General features: G+C 40.4%; 1 protein-coding gene across 2 annotated transcripts in view; it reads left to right on the top strand.

Moving 5' to 3' along the window:
• LOC121604809 (phospholipid-transporting ATPase ABCA1-like) overlaps window positions 1-15,049 on the top strand; it is a 39,507-nt gene that overhangs the window by 7,927 nt on the left and 16,531 nt on the right. For both annotated transcript variants that reach the window (XM_041934423.1, XM_041934422.1), the window contains exons 6-11: window positions 3,729-3,850; window positions 5,621-5,812; window positions 8,010-8,099; window positions 13,385-13,628; window positions 13,741-13,880; window positions 13,963-14,079. In XM_041934423.1, coding sequence (XP_041790357.1) covers window positions 3,729-3,850; window positions 5,621-5,812; window positions 8,010-8,099; window positions 13,385-13,628; window positions 13,741-13,880; window positions 13,963-14,079 — 905 coding nt within the window. The remainder of the gene's footprint in view (window positions 1-3,728; window positions 3,851-5,620; window positions 5,813-8,009; window positions 8,100-13,384; window positions 13,629-13,740; window positions 13,881-13,962; window positions 14,080-15,049) is intronic.

Here is a 15,049-nt window from a genome sequence, read left to right as displayed (position 1 = left end):
TATTGAGAGTGTAACTTGCCCCTTCCTTATCACTGCCTGCTAGCTGTGGTGGGCCCATCACCCAAAGGCCTGTGGTTGTTGCACATCTCAGGAAGAACAGAAAATTGTGCACCACCCTGGCAATCACTGTATAATCACTGCTCAGATCTGGAGGAAAATGGCAAGTTGTTCTGACTGCTGTGCTTCCTGTCTATGACGACCAGGTCACAGATATGATAAAGTCAAGCTGTTCTGCTGTTAGTTTTACCAATTCCTGTAATCATTATCTTACATTTTAGTGCTAGAGGGAGATATTCATCATCATGACCCTGGCTGTCGTGGAGCAGAGAAAGGTCATCTTTCTAAAAAAGCAACCTGAAAATAGGAAAGAGGGCAGTGTTGAACTCTACACTTACTTCACTTGACCCACATAGAAGTCACACAAGCATATTAACTTAACTAAGTTTTCTATTCAGTAACCCTTACTCTGACGTGGGAGACATGCTGGGAGTTTTCCACTACCCCAATTAGAAAACGTGAAGACATGATGAAAAACAAAGCATTATTACTCTATAAAATGAGGAATAATAACATAAGGAAGAGCATTACAGGACAGCAGTGAGTTGTTATAGTTAAATGAGGGAGTCTAATTAGACTGGGTGTCCTTTTGTTTGTTCCATTAGCCTTCTCTCTTCTTCTCTTCCTACAGCTTTTCTCTGATATTTGGTTTCTATAAAAATGGGTATTAGCTTGGTTTCACATTAGATCTTAATGTAAGGGTAACTTGAGCAGAGTACACCATTAGAAATTATGCAACAAAGCAGAACAATCAAGCTTCTTGTTGTTTTGGCTACTGTTAGCCCAGAGTTCCAGTGTGATATGCAATGGCCCTACAAAGCATAGCACGGTGTGAGAGATTGCATGCCAAAGCAAATGAAAGGGAAGGATTTTCTATTCATTTTTAATTGTAAAAAAATCCTAAGTTTGATTGCGTGGTATGGGATGTCCTCGACTGCTTTTGTGTCTTTCCTATCCATCTTGTTAGTAGTATACATTACAGCCCTGTAATAGATCTTCATTTGATCGACTATCTGTGGGCCATTACACTTCAACTGGAATGAACAGAGCAAGGGGTCTGCATTGATTTTTTTTTCTTTTTTTATTCAGGCTCATTTATTATTTTAAACTTCAGCGCATCTGTGCACTTTATCCCAATTGATTTGTAAATGCACAGCAGTCTGATAGTGCTCAGTGCCATATTCCACTCTGTCTTTAATCCATGTGAGGGAATGATGTAGCACAGACAGTCAATGTTGATGCAGTAAAAGGCAAACAGTACTGCTGATGCAGAGTGATGCTATAGGAATAACAGCATGGATCAAAGAGCTGAGAGTGGAGCCCCTCACGTGTCTGTTAATAATTCAGCAACTGGCGGGGTCAGCGCATGAGATTTATACTGACAGAGAAGGGGGACTGTGAGGGGCCAGAGGGAGCGATGAGCTTTTTTCCCTGTAGGATGACTGCATAAATCACACAGGACATACAGTTATTTAATCAGGTCTAATGCATTTCATTTGAGATAGTACAGAATGGTGTTTTAGACAAAAGGAAGGGAATCTACAGACATTTGAACAAGTATAGTTAAAATAGAAGGGTAGATTTGGGAATATGTGGTTTAATCAGAGATCAGAGCCTGTTGATGGACTAGTTTGATCAGTGAGAACGCTAGTTGGTGAGTGTGTGATGTTAGTATTGTCTAATTTAAAACAGGATAGGCATAAATAGGGGCATGTAAAGACTTGTGAGTGTTAATGACATCACCCTGACATCTACCTGGCTCCAACAAAGGAGAAGCACACAGAAACAAACACAAACAAGGTTTGTTACTTCTTATATTGTCTGACTTCAAAAAAACCTTTCTGTTCCTGATAAGTCTGGGAATACGTTGCACTTTAGCAGTGCAAATAAAGACAAATGCACACATAAGAGAAGGAAATAAAATTCACACATACAAACACGCAAGCACCTTTGCTGACTGCATAAGACTGCTAGACTTTCAAATTTAATAAGGTTGTGCCATCCAGTCTGGTCTGTCTTCAAGGGCCTTTGAATGCAATGCACCATGGGAGCTGTGACTTCCAACTGGGACACTAATTAGACCTTATTAGCACTCTCTGGTTGTTCCCCCCTGATATTTGAGGTCACACATGTAGGCAAAGGTGCAGAATTACAAATGCACAGAAGACCATGGAGAGCAGGAATGGTGAGGATGTATATAACACAATCACACTTCAACCTTGTAGAGCACACACTCTGCACACAGTCATGACAGTCAGGGAGAGCAATCCACACATGTGCCCCCTCAACACACAGAAACACACTGTTCTCTTTCACTTCCTCCCAAGGGGTGTTCAGTTCACTAGAAGCAAAATGTTTCCTGTTTGTGTGTGTGCGGCGTGTATGCGTGTGTTGCGGGCAGTAGTGATGACAGCAAGTACAAAAAGATTTACTGGAGATGAAATGGAAGGGGGAGCAGGGAGAGATTTGTAAAAATCAGACTTTGCATTATTAAGTTAGTGAACAGATTAGAGGAGAGGAGAGCAGTAATCATCCAGTCTTTGTCAAAGGTATTCATCGTAACAATCCAGGGCAGTAGAAGAGATAATCAGTTAAGTTTGATGCTTCAAGCCATGCTAATGTAAAAGTATGCAGTTACAGAACAGATGGAGACAGTGCTTTTAATAACCAAAATAACAGTCTGCTGCAGGAGCTATCCTGTTCTCTCTGCATTATTTCCCTAAACTAGTTTCAACCAAACTCTAGGACAAGTTCCATACAACTCATGAGTGGATGGAAAGAAAATGGGCAAGAGGTTATTCAGGGTACAGAAATATTGGTGAAAGGTCGAGAGGGAGAAATTTAGGGGGGAAGAGAAAGAGAGAGAGAGAGAGAGGGAGAGAGAGAGGAAGACTTGGTTGGCATTATTTGGACCAAAGTGGAATGCCTTATAGTAACCCCAGCTGAGAACCAAACTCAGAACTGAGGACAAGAGAGCAATGTGTGTGTGTGTGTATGTGTGTGTGTGTGTGTGTGTGTGTGTGTGTATGTGCACACCAGTGAGTCTGCATGCAACCGCACAGCTGACTCAGGCCAGTTTCAGAAATTGCTTGACTTCTTTGGAATGCAGCACAAGTACAGAAAGCTCTTATAGTGCAGAGAAGACAGTGTGTGTCTGTTTGTGAACTTATCAGTATTCAAATGGACCATGTGATTTGGAAACAGTCATTTAATTCAGCAATGTATTTTTATGTTCTCAGTTTGTGTCCACCAATTATGTGTATTATTGTGTTTGTCATTGAACAAAGAAATCATGGTGTTCTTGCACTGGGGTTTCCACCGGTCATACGAGTTCTGTAATATTAGGGAATTTGAAGAGGTATACTCTTGACAAGTCTGTGAATTTGATATATTTTCCGGATAAGTCAGAATATTGAGGATTTTTTTAGTCACTTTACAAGGATATATTTTATAACTTGTTTTACACATTGGTCATTGCTTGAGAAGGCGGTTTGCAGCTCACTATTCGTGGAAAAGTAATTGACTTTTGCTGTATATCAAGCTGGGAGCACAGCTGTGATTCTCAGTATTACTATCAACCACCAGACAACATTTTGTTGTTTTGTTTTTATCAAAGGGAGTTTTGTGTCTCACACATTGTTGACTCAGTGCTAAAATGTTTTTGTTTCTAGGTTTCAAGTTGAAAGACTTCTTGCGAGACAATGAGACCCTTTCCCACTTCCTGCACCACAACGCCTCCCTTCCTCGTCACGCGCTGAAGCAGATAGTGGAGGCTGACGTCAATCTGGAAAAGGTAGGATAATATAATTTTTGTTGCATGTCGCAGACCTCAGTCGTTATCAGCTATTCATATTGCCTCAGCACCAAAGCAGACAACAGTGCAGTATAATTTTGTGTGTATAGTCTTTTTGTTAAGTCCTTTTCACATGTGAGATAATCACACTCCCCTGGCCACAGTGCTTGTGCATAAATCCAATGACCTTGGCTTGACACTGTCTGTTGGGCCACTGGACTCTGCTGTGGCACAGCTAATCCCTTAATACCAGGCAGAAAAATCAGTTGTGGGTGGGGGATAGGTGGGTGAAGAGTCTGCTGGGCACCAAAAGCCCCCCTCCCATCTGTCTCTTCCTTATATTTTTATCCCACAAAAAGACAATCAAATTCAGATTTTTATTATCTCCTTTGCTCTTAATTTCATTCCTCTCTTCATGCGTATCTTTATTTGTACCACCCAATATAATACGCATACATTGACTGATTCAGTTACCCAGGTCCCCCTCAACAACAGCTCCCAACCCAGCCCACCACATCATCCCTGCTTTGCAACTGGAGGGTTGGTGTCATGTGACTTGCTTCCCCCAACCCCCCATGTCTCCTCACGTGCGGGGACAGCAGAGGCTCAAAGACAAATTCACGTTACGCCATTCTGTTCTACCCATCCCTCTCTCCCTGACATCTATTGATCAGGGAGGATGGCTATCCATTAGTCCAGGAAGGTCATTAGTAACATTACCTGAGGAGAAGGAAGAAAATTTAGGGAAGCTTATTATTGCTGTGCCCCTTAGTATATTAGTCCTTAGTATATGGAATATGATTTTGTCAGTTGTTTGACAGTTTTTTTTACATCGATGAGATGCACAAGAGCAAACATGAGATGAACATAAAAATCTCTCAAGTCAAAAATATGTTTTCAGTTCCCTGTCGGGCGATTAGTATGATTCCCAATCCTCCAAACTCACTGCTGTAAGCCCTGATGTTTTTCCAATTAAAAGATTACCAGTTGTGTGTGTGTGTGTGTGTGTGAGCGAGTGTGTGTGTTTTAGTTTGTAGTTTGATACACATGATGGCGTAACAGAGACAAGACAAACCCTCTGTCCAGAGAAAAGATATAGAAAAGGACATGCTGTTACAGCTGTGCTTCCTCTGTCCTATTTATTTTAGAAAAATGAGAGGACAGAAGCTTTTTTCAAATGACAAAAATGAAAAAAAATCATTTTTTTAGTCTCTAAGGGTAAAGCTTTATTTGGATTACATGTCTTGTCAAAAAGCTTTACTGGAGATGTCCTTGGTGAGCCAGATATCTTTCTGTGAGCATCATTGTTTTGTTCTCATGGTCAGGGTTCAGGAATGTAGCGTTTTTAGACTGAAACATGACGATCTTTTAAGAATCAAGAACCAGCAAGGGAACTCTGTGAACTCACCACATATTAATGCAGTTTTACTTGCGAAGGCAAAGTGAGTAAGATTTTTATGGGAGGAAAATATGGCAGGACATTCTGCTCTGTTGTTGTTGGCTGTATATTTATTTCAAATTAAAACATTGATTGTGTAGTATTTATTAATTATTCATTTTATTATGTTGACTGAAGGCATATAACGAACCCAACTTGAGGGATTTCAATCCCTTGTGCCACTATGTTGTCACATCAACATTTGACAATAACATTAGACCCAAACTAAATCAGACAAACTGGATAATTCTCTCTCTCGTAGCATGTAGCACACATGTGTTTTAATATGTGTTCCACTTTTTCTGATCCACTGTTCTTTCTTCTCTGCATAGGTGCTGACCAAAGGATTCGGCTTCCACCTCAGAGACCTCTGCAACACCACACCTCTGGAGGAGTTTGTTCACATTGCTGACCGCAACGTGTCCCGTCTGACTCAAGAAATTATCTGCAAGTCCTCTGGTGATTGGCTAAACAAGGCCCAAAGCCACTTCCTGTCCAACTTGGACTTCCTCAAACCGATTCGGGTGAGTTTATCCATTGAGTCAATCACATCTAGCAGTTTTAGTTTTACGGTGGATTTGAATTTTACCATCACAACCAACAATTAAAACATATTCTTATTTGTATTCTTAACAGCATGGATCTTACTTTCATAGTTTGGGTCCTGCATCGTATTGGTTATTGCGAAACTTTGCTCACCTCAAACCAGAGACGACCATGTTATGAAAGAATTAGACTGACTGGGAGCTGTGATTTCATCAGCCTACCAGTCAGTCAGGTCGACCTAATGCTGTTTCACATTTATGTTGACATATTTCACCACAACGTGGTATCTTGTCCACTGGGCCAGGAAGACACTCCCTTCACATTTTAACTGGCAAATACATTATGTGATCACTGACCTGTGTTGCTTCACCAGTAGATATTTGGGTGTCCTCCCACATAAGCAAGATTTGGTAGTATTAACATAGATATTTCCCAAAAATGTCAACTGGGAGTCATTTTTTGTTTGCGAGTACCAGATTGTCTCCTATGTTTTATAAGCAGAAATATTTGGAAGCTACTGCTATTTATTTGCTTTTCCATTTAACCAGTTGAATATGTACATAATATGGTCTCGGACATCATAAACAAGTGCACACACTCTCACACATATATTCAAGAAAAAATACAAACACACATCCACATGATGGATAGTTGCCTCTGCAATTCAGAGGCTTGTTGTTATTACTTTGTGAGGTCACTTTACTGTGAGTGCTACACGGGAGCCATTGACTGTGACACTAATGTTATGTGACAAGAGAAGTCATCGTTTTTACAGGTCTGGCATGAAATCTCGAATCAAAGCCAGACCCCTGTATCCACCCATTCAAAGAAGATCCACGATTCCTCATCTTTTCTGCTTACTATGAAACTTTGCCCTTTCCCTTGTTTTCTTAACTCATCTTCCCTCCTCCTCTCACCTCCCTTCCCTGTCCAGCGCCACCCCCGCCTCTATCTTCACGAACAGCCTGCCCCCTTCCCATAAAACCTGTGACCTAAATGTGAGTCACGATGGTGAAGGATGGCAAGAGGTGAAACATCATGTGCTGTTCTTTCGACAAAGAAACAGACAAAGGAAGAGAGACAGAGTGTGTCTTTAAAAAGAACATAACTGTTTTAAGAAATAAATCAAGTCAGCAGGGCTCAATAACCCTAAGCCTTGCTGTATTTGCTGTACTGCTGATGATGTTGTTCTTTACGCAAAGTCCATACTTTGATAAACTTTGTTGCAACAATGGAAATTCCTCTCCAAAAGACACAAAATTGTGAAAAAACTGAGAACAAGAGCTTTTGCACAACTCAGCTTTCTCCTATCAGTGACTCTGCGAGTGGGTGTATGTGTGTGCGCATAAGAGAGCGAGGGATAGAAATCATTAAGGTGAAGGGAAACGAAACAGAAGAGCAATCAAATGGAAGAGAGCGAACATACTAGAAAGCTACAGTATCTTTCTCTCTTCCTAGATGGCTGCTCTGTCTTCAGCGACACCTGTGCTCTATTGAGTGTCAGACGTTCCAGCAGCTGACATCTTAGTGTGATAGACGAGAACACACAGGCTCACACACACACACACACACACACACACACACACACACGCACACACGCACACACACGCACACACACACTCAGCAGTTTGACTGATGAGACCATAGGGGGTCATAACCTGTTGTTCTTTCTCGGCTCCCCTCTTGCCTCACCTTTGAACCCCCGTCACCTTTTGCCCCCACCTCTGTCTTCCCTTCTCACCTTTCTCTGCCTCTGTGATGAGCCTTTTCCCGTCATTTATATTGTATTATCCCAGATGAGCGAAAACTCACAAAGGAAAATTGTAATGGTAGCTGTACAGAAGAATAATTAATACTTAACATGAATAAATAGGTGCAAAATAGAATCTAGTATAGATGTATAGATTAGCTTACAAGTAACTCTCACAAATTATACAATGTTTATATAAAACACATGAATTTAAGTAATTGAAATCACAATTGAAATTCTTGTTTTTCTACAGTATGCAATTTTAATTTCATGTTTTGTATTGTGGGGATGTTTTTATAAGCTGTCTTGTTTCACTGACTTTTTCCAGGATGTTTTAATTGTGTAATTTTGCTCAAAACAAACAAACAAATAAAAAATGTGTATAATCCCTGCAAGATAATAAAGATGCTCTTTCTCACTAACAGAAGGACGTGAGCTCGGACCCCAAAGTCGTTCAGGAGGTCTCAGCTGCAACCGACTATCTTCTGGAGAACCTAGGAGCACTGGCCGTGGAGGTAGATACACCACACACACAGACATAGAACACAGCCCACACATGTTACAACAAGTACAAACAGAACTGCTGAAGTATTTGTTTCCAAAGTTCAGTCTTCAGTATTAATGTTTGTGGATAAAATCAATTTTTACCAGGAATCAGCTCACTGTGAAGTCATTTAAAATATATCATACAGGTTACATGTAGTAGTAGTAGTGCAAGGTTTGGGTAGTTGGGTCAGGGCCACATTGACAAAATAGCCCCATGCATACACTTACTGATTTCAAATCACTCAAAGCACTTTCTGTTAAAATGTGCTTCACTGTACAAGAGAAAAAGGTCCTCAAGGTCAGCCTGCTGTCATGTTTGGATATTGGGTTTCTAAAAACTTGTTCTACCACAGCAGGCTTTGATTTTTTAGTTAAATTCCTCTTTTCTGTTGTTTTCATAAACATGACAGATAATAAAATTACAGTCTAAATCGTTAAAGGTGTGCAAAAATGGACCTTTCTCAAGCTTTAATGAGAACAAACAGTGGTGGCACATGAGCCTTGCTCAACAACCGGGTGCGCTGTCCTCAGTGTCTTGCATACCTACCCACGATAGGATCACATGCATGCACACACACAAACACACAGACACTTGCACACCTGGCCCAAGATAATGTAGCTCAGTCTGAGCAAGTGGAATCAAGTAAGAAAGGAGCAGTCGGTGGTGCAAAAACAGACAGACCACATACCCCCTTTCTCTCAGGCTCCTGCTCTGCTGAGTTGGCAAAACATAAAGACCCATCTGCATGTTTACAAGTGTGTGTGTGTGTGTGTGCACTGTGTGAGAGGGCAACAAACATGAACGTATGAAGGGTGAAAAAGTGGGAGAATATGAACCAAAATTCTTTCACAACTTCATTTCACTGTGTTTTTGTTTGTGGTTGAGCCAGCTCTTGTTGATCTTTTGTGCTCCTGTGGAGACCTTGTGCTTATTTTCAGCTACAGGCACTTGAGGTATGCCATGTGAACACACAGTGGCATATTCACTGAAAGAGCATCTATTTAATCTCTGATTATTTTGTCACTAATAGAAATCATTCCTTTCCAGGGTGTATGAGTTTGTTAGAAGCAGATTAAATGGGTTTGCTCAGCTGGTTGGTAGATGAGGTACTGTATGAGGCTGGCAGAGTGGAGAAATGCACTCACGTAACCTCTCCTCCCTAAACGGTAATTATCTGCAGCCTGTGTTTCAATCTGGGATTTAACACTGTTGGAAGGCAAAAAGACCCACAGCGATAATGTCCTCTTTGATTGTCTTTTCAGAAGTGAAGAAAAAGCTCATTTTCATATTGTTAGCCATGTGACAAGCCACATGAAAATTCTACCAGTGGAGCAAATATGTAAAAATATGACTTTCTATGCACTTTGGCAGACCTGTTTTAGAAGTTTTCCAGTATATTTTGATATCCTTTACTTCAATCAATAGTGTTCAGCAGCCATCAATGCTCTGGATTTATCATTGTTAAATCTTAGCTGCATTATTCTTCTTAAGGTTTTTCTCTGTAAGTAGATTATTTTGTTAAGTTTAGGAGTCTGGCAGAACAACTTGAACTCTAATAATTTGAAATATATTTGAAATATGTTTATTTAAATTACAATAATGTGGGACTCACATTTGATTCCAAGGCTATTACAACGATGTATACTAAAGCCTTACTTATAATTTGTTGGCAGTTAAGGAAAAAAAGGTAATCCATTTCCTCCCCTTACAAGCCCACCAAATGCTTGTTGAATAATTTCTTGTAATTTTAATCAACATGCTTCCCAGAAAACACCAGTTACATTTCTTTGTATTGTTTGCTGTAAGTAGTTTAAGTGATTGCTTAGCAAAGTGGTAGGGAGTGTGTGAATGAACTCTAATAACCTCTCTGTTCCAAAACCTGATCATCATAGAGAAATCTACAGCCTGATATCCGGATGGAAGATCGATTTTACAGTTCTATACAGTTAATATGATCAGAATACAAAGATGTGTCATTTTAACCTGATCAGGACCAAAACAGTTCAAACTAATTATTTTTTTATGTGAGAATTTACACAGATGCTAATCATCAGTATTCTTATGTCTCTTTGCTTAGACATTACAGTGTGTTGTTATGTCTTGTTTTGAGTAGGTTTACATTGTTAGAGAGACCAGGAGTCTTACAATATTCAGCTTACAACCTAGTTTAGATGTAGTTAAAATGTGCAATTTTATGTTAACAATTAACGATTGGCCCTTTAGCTGCTCTGGTCTAAATAGCTGTGTATTGGAGCGGAAATTTGAACTTTAGTAACCTCATACAGGCTGTGCTACGAGGTTACGCCAGGACGATCCTCTTCTGCTTCCTGTGTGTGTGTATGTCTGTGTGTCTCTGCGTGTATGTGCTTCTTTTCTACCTAGTCACCCAAGTCAACATGAGGATCATCCCTTTAGGGAAATGACACATACACTCAGTCACACAAAAGCATTTTCAGCAAAGGCAAATTAATACTAACTTGCACAGACCAGCACACGCTACTTAAAAAAAGCAGCCTACTTTATATGAGATGAGATATGGTGTGTGTGTGTGTGTTTGTGTGTGTGTGTGTGTGTGTGTGTGTCTGTGTGTGTGTGTGAGCATTTGACACCAGAACAGCAGGTTTCTGTCAGTCATTGCTCTGTTTTTGCAGACACTATATAGGTATGAAGAGATGAAGACACATATTTAAAAGTTATTATGTAAAACACAAACACACACACACTGAGACATTTTTTATGCGTAAACAAACTTAGACACCCACACAAGTATACCACCAAGCCCAAGACCTAGATATGCACCCAGTCCAACACAACACACACACATTATTGCACCTAGTTCTTTGTGTGAGCAGGAAAGCATGTGACTGTCTGATGTGGCAGCAGGCTCAGCTGCAAAGCCACAGTGTACAGAACGTGTGTGTCTGTGATCTGAGACGCGACAGCTCTCTCGGTCTCACTTTCACTTTGTGGGAAAACACTGTTGAATATCTTGTTCACGGGCAGAATAAGAATCGCATGCTCACTCACATCTCACTCTGAAATTCGACAGAGAAAACAGCCTTATTTGTTTTGAAACAGCCATGCATGTCAGGATCTTCTGTGTGTTTGTGCCTCATGCCGCCTGTTTATGTGTACGTGCGTCTATGTCAGTGAGTGTTTACAACAATTGTCAGTGTAATAGTGCTCAGCTTGTGGAGCCTGCGGAGGTTTGCCTACTGGGAGAACGACCGATAGTAACCTCTCTTTGTTCTAGCAACATCCACTTCTGCCTTCTCCGTTGCAAGCTCATATGATTTTTCTTTCTTTCTTTCTTTGCTCTTTCATTCTTTCTTTCTTTCTTTGTCTGTCAGTTTTTGTCATCTACCTCTGACCTCCTCACATAGTCACCTCAGGAAAAAGGTGCAATTTCCTCAGCCTCCATTGCACACATACAGAGCTGGAGCTCAGCCTAAGCCCAGTATAACCTCCTGTGGATCACAGTCAGGAAACAAAAGCTGCCTTCGTCTTCCACCCCTGCCTTGTTTTACTTGCACAAAAAACACAAAACCCCTCCTGTCATTCCCTCCATATCATGAGTTGGTGACATAATTGCATGTGCCGCCGACCAGTTTGGAGTCATTAATTGGGAACTTGTGACGGCTTGTCTCATGAACTGCAGTAACCTCTGCGTGAACCACAATGAACTCCCTGCTTCCTTCAGCCTGACGTAACACTTGATAGTGTTAGATAGACTTGATAGTTGATGTTGAAGAATATCAAGGACAGATTCTCTGGAGACTAGCAGAATATGACAAAGAGCCCTATTGTTTTTATTTTTTGTTGTTTATTGTAAGTTTGTGGTAATGACAAGCAATTGTCATCTGCAAGAAATTTAATGTCACAAGAGAATGAAACAAATATTATGTCTGCTTACTCTTGACTAGGAACCCGTTAATATGGAATTTAAAAAAATAGAAAAATGTGTGTGTTTTTGTAATAACTGACACAATTATTTTCCACTTAAGGAACTTCAGCATTACTGAGGAAGAATACTATTGAAACCCGTGCAGTTTAATTATCGTACATCACCAAAAAAACACTGGAGACATAAGATTTCATGAAAAACGAATGCTTAGTCACAATTTGGCTATTTCTAACTTTGCCAACAATACTGACTTATAATAGAACTATTAATAGTACTTTGTGCTATAATAACAACTCAACAGTACTGCAATGCCCCCAAGCTTTCAGCATTAAAAATAACACAGTAAATAGGTAAACCAGTTAATACTTAAATACTTCATTAACACACATCATTGCAGTACGATAACATCTAAGTACCACTCCAGAGTACATGTTACATGTTATCTGGCTTCTCTGGAGAGAAATGCAAAAACAGACACACACACACACACACACACACACACACACACACACTCAGAGGGAGATAGGACAGGGAACAGCATTTACATTTATCATAGTCAGGCAGACGGCTAAGTGCTAAGTGTCTCCACCCTGCAGTGCAACACTTGACTTGTGTCGTGTCTAGAATACCACTCATAGTGCAGATGATAACCTTTAATAACTTCTAACCAAGCAGGAAGCTGATTTCATTTCGGACATTAATCTAAACAAGTCCCAGACTAAAATAATTTTCTGCACAGTTCCCGTCCGTCGTTTAAAAGCAGTATCTGAAATGTGCTTTGTAAGGAGACTCTCATATCTCTATGTTTGTAGCCAAATGATGATGATGATGACTGTTTGACATTTAGAGTGGCCAACGAATGGTTTAAACCAGGCATGTCCAAACTATTCCATAAAGGGCCGTGTGGCTGCAGGTTTTCGTTCCAACCAAGGAGGAGCACACCAGGCCAGCCAATCAACATCAAGGGATCACTGAGTTATCAGCTGAAGACTGAGCTCAGCTAATTAAGCTGGTGTGCTCCTCCTTGGTTGGAACGAAAACCTGCAGCCACACGGCCCTTTATGGAATAGTTTGGACATGCCTGGTTTAAACGCACCAAGAACATTTAAAAAATTAGTTTCAATTGGTTTCCTATTGAGCTATTGGTGTGTTTCTTATTACCATTTTTTAAAAATAATTTTCATTTTCTTTTCGTGAAAAGAGTACCAGCTTTCAGTGTGTTTTTATGGGTCTGGGAGATGTGTCTGTGTGTATCTATATCCTCTACCTTATCAAGATTTGGACTTGTAATGTTATAATTACAGAACCCATCATCACACCAACAAGTCTATGTGTGTTCCTCTCTCCAGCTTTCCAGTATGAAGAGTTGGAAGGATATGCGTAAGGAGATCCTGTATCTGACTGCAAATGCCACAGGCTCTCCAAACCAGATGTACCAGGCCGTGTCACGTATCGTCTGTGGACACCCCGAGGGAGGCGGCCTCAAAATCAAGTCTCTCAACTGGTATGAAGACAACAACTACAAAGCCCTGTTTGGAAACCATGGCAACGACAGCGATAGTGAACCACTTTCCACTTACGACAACTCTTCCAGTAAGTGACCAAAGCTCTTTGAAACAACCTTTTCTTTTATTTTTGCCAAGCATTTACCCAAAAAGACAGACTTCAAGCTTCAAGACTCAGAATGTCTTTGTTTATTTTCCAGCTCCCTATTGTAACAACATGATGCGGAGTCTGGAGTCCAGCCCTATTTCCAGGATGATCTGGAGAGCTCTGAAACCTCTGCTCATGGGGAAGATCTTGTACACGCCAGACACTCCAGCAACACAGAGAATCATCCACGAGGTACAGCAGGCCCTTCTCATCTCCAAAACCCCTTTCATGATCATGAATGAAGCCCCTTTAAATGAGACTGTGTGTGTTGCAGGTTAATAAGACGTTCCAGGAGCTTGGTGTGCTGAGGGACCTTGGAGGAATGTGGGAGGAGATGAGGCCCAAAATTTGGAACTTCATGGAGAACAGTGAGGAAATGGACTTGGTCAGGGTGAGTGTGGATGCACTGATGACACTTGTGTACACACGTCAAAGCTGTGTTCTCTGTGTCCTTCCTGTTTACATGAGGGGTTCAAAGACAGTAATCTGTGCATCTGACTGAAGTATAATCATGTGTTTTATGTGGCCACCCAGGCGACTTCAGATGTGTCCATGTTGTGACTATATGAATAAAATATCAGACTGACTAACAATTGCACAAAATTGGTTTATCCTCTTGGACTGTACTTACTTTCATGTCATTTTATATTTTCTTGTACAATATGGCAAATTCCTTGCTTACTTGGCAATAAACCCGATTCTGATTCTGATTGTGGGTTTGTCAGAGGATGGCAAAGTTACTTGTGACTGGCAGAGGCAAAGAGAAGTATTTTTTCACTTTTTAAACAGTCATTTAAACCACTTGTTCTCTCTAATCACAAAACACTGTTGGTTTTCTCGCGTGCAGGACTACTTGTTCTGTCTAGATTAATGCATATTAACAGTCGTTCTACCAGAATGAGCCATTTACCATTATGTTATAAAGAAAAAAGTCTCATCACCATCAGATGGCGTGTAGCTCATAACATGGCTCTTCCTTCTTTATCACAGTTCCACATTTCCTATGTAAATTGCATAAGCGCCACTTCCACCTAGTGGTGAAGGTTGTTAGTGTAAAATAACCTCACATTGAAGACATTTACCGAGACCATTCACCATATATAAAGGGTCCTGAACCTTGGAAACAATTAAAAGTATTTTGATGGACCATTTAATTTAATTTGTTTTAAATATTAAATTTAAAGCTTTTTCAGTTTGTATTTTTTTATTTTTTTCAATCGAATAACAGTAATCTGTTTGGCACAGTATTTGACTAGATGGCTGTCTGCTATTTTTACCAGTGTTTGTGATGAAATAGTTTTCTCTGTCTGGGAATGTCATAATAGAGAAAAACCTTGAAGGGGGATCTCAGAAAATCTACT

The sequence above is a fragment of the Chelmon rostratus genome, chromosome 3, assembly GCF_017976325.1.
Source record: "Chelmon rostratus isolate fCheRos1 chromosome 3, fCheRos1.pri, whole genome shotgun sequence".
Lineage (NCBI taxonomy): Eukaryota > Metazoa > Chordata > Actinopteri > Chaetodontiformes > Chaetodontidae > Chelmon > Chelmon rostratus.
The sequence above is the reverse complement of the archived record's forward strand: the minus strand, read 5'-3'. Positions and strand labels throughout refer to the sequence as shown.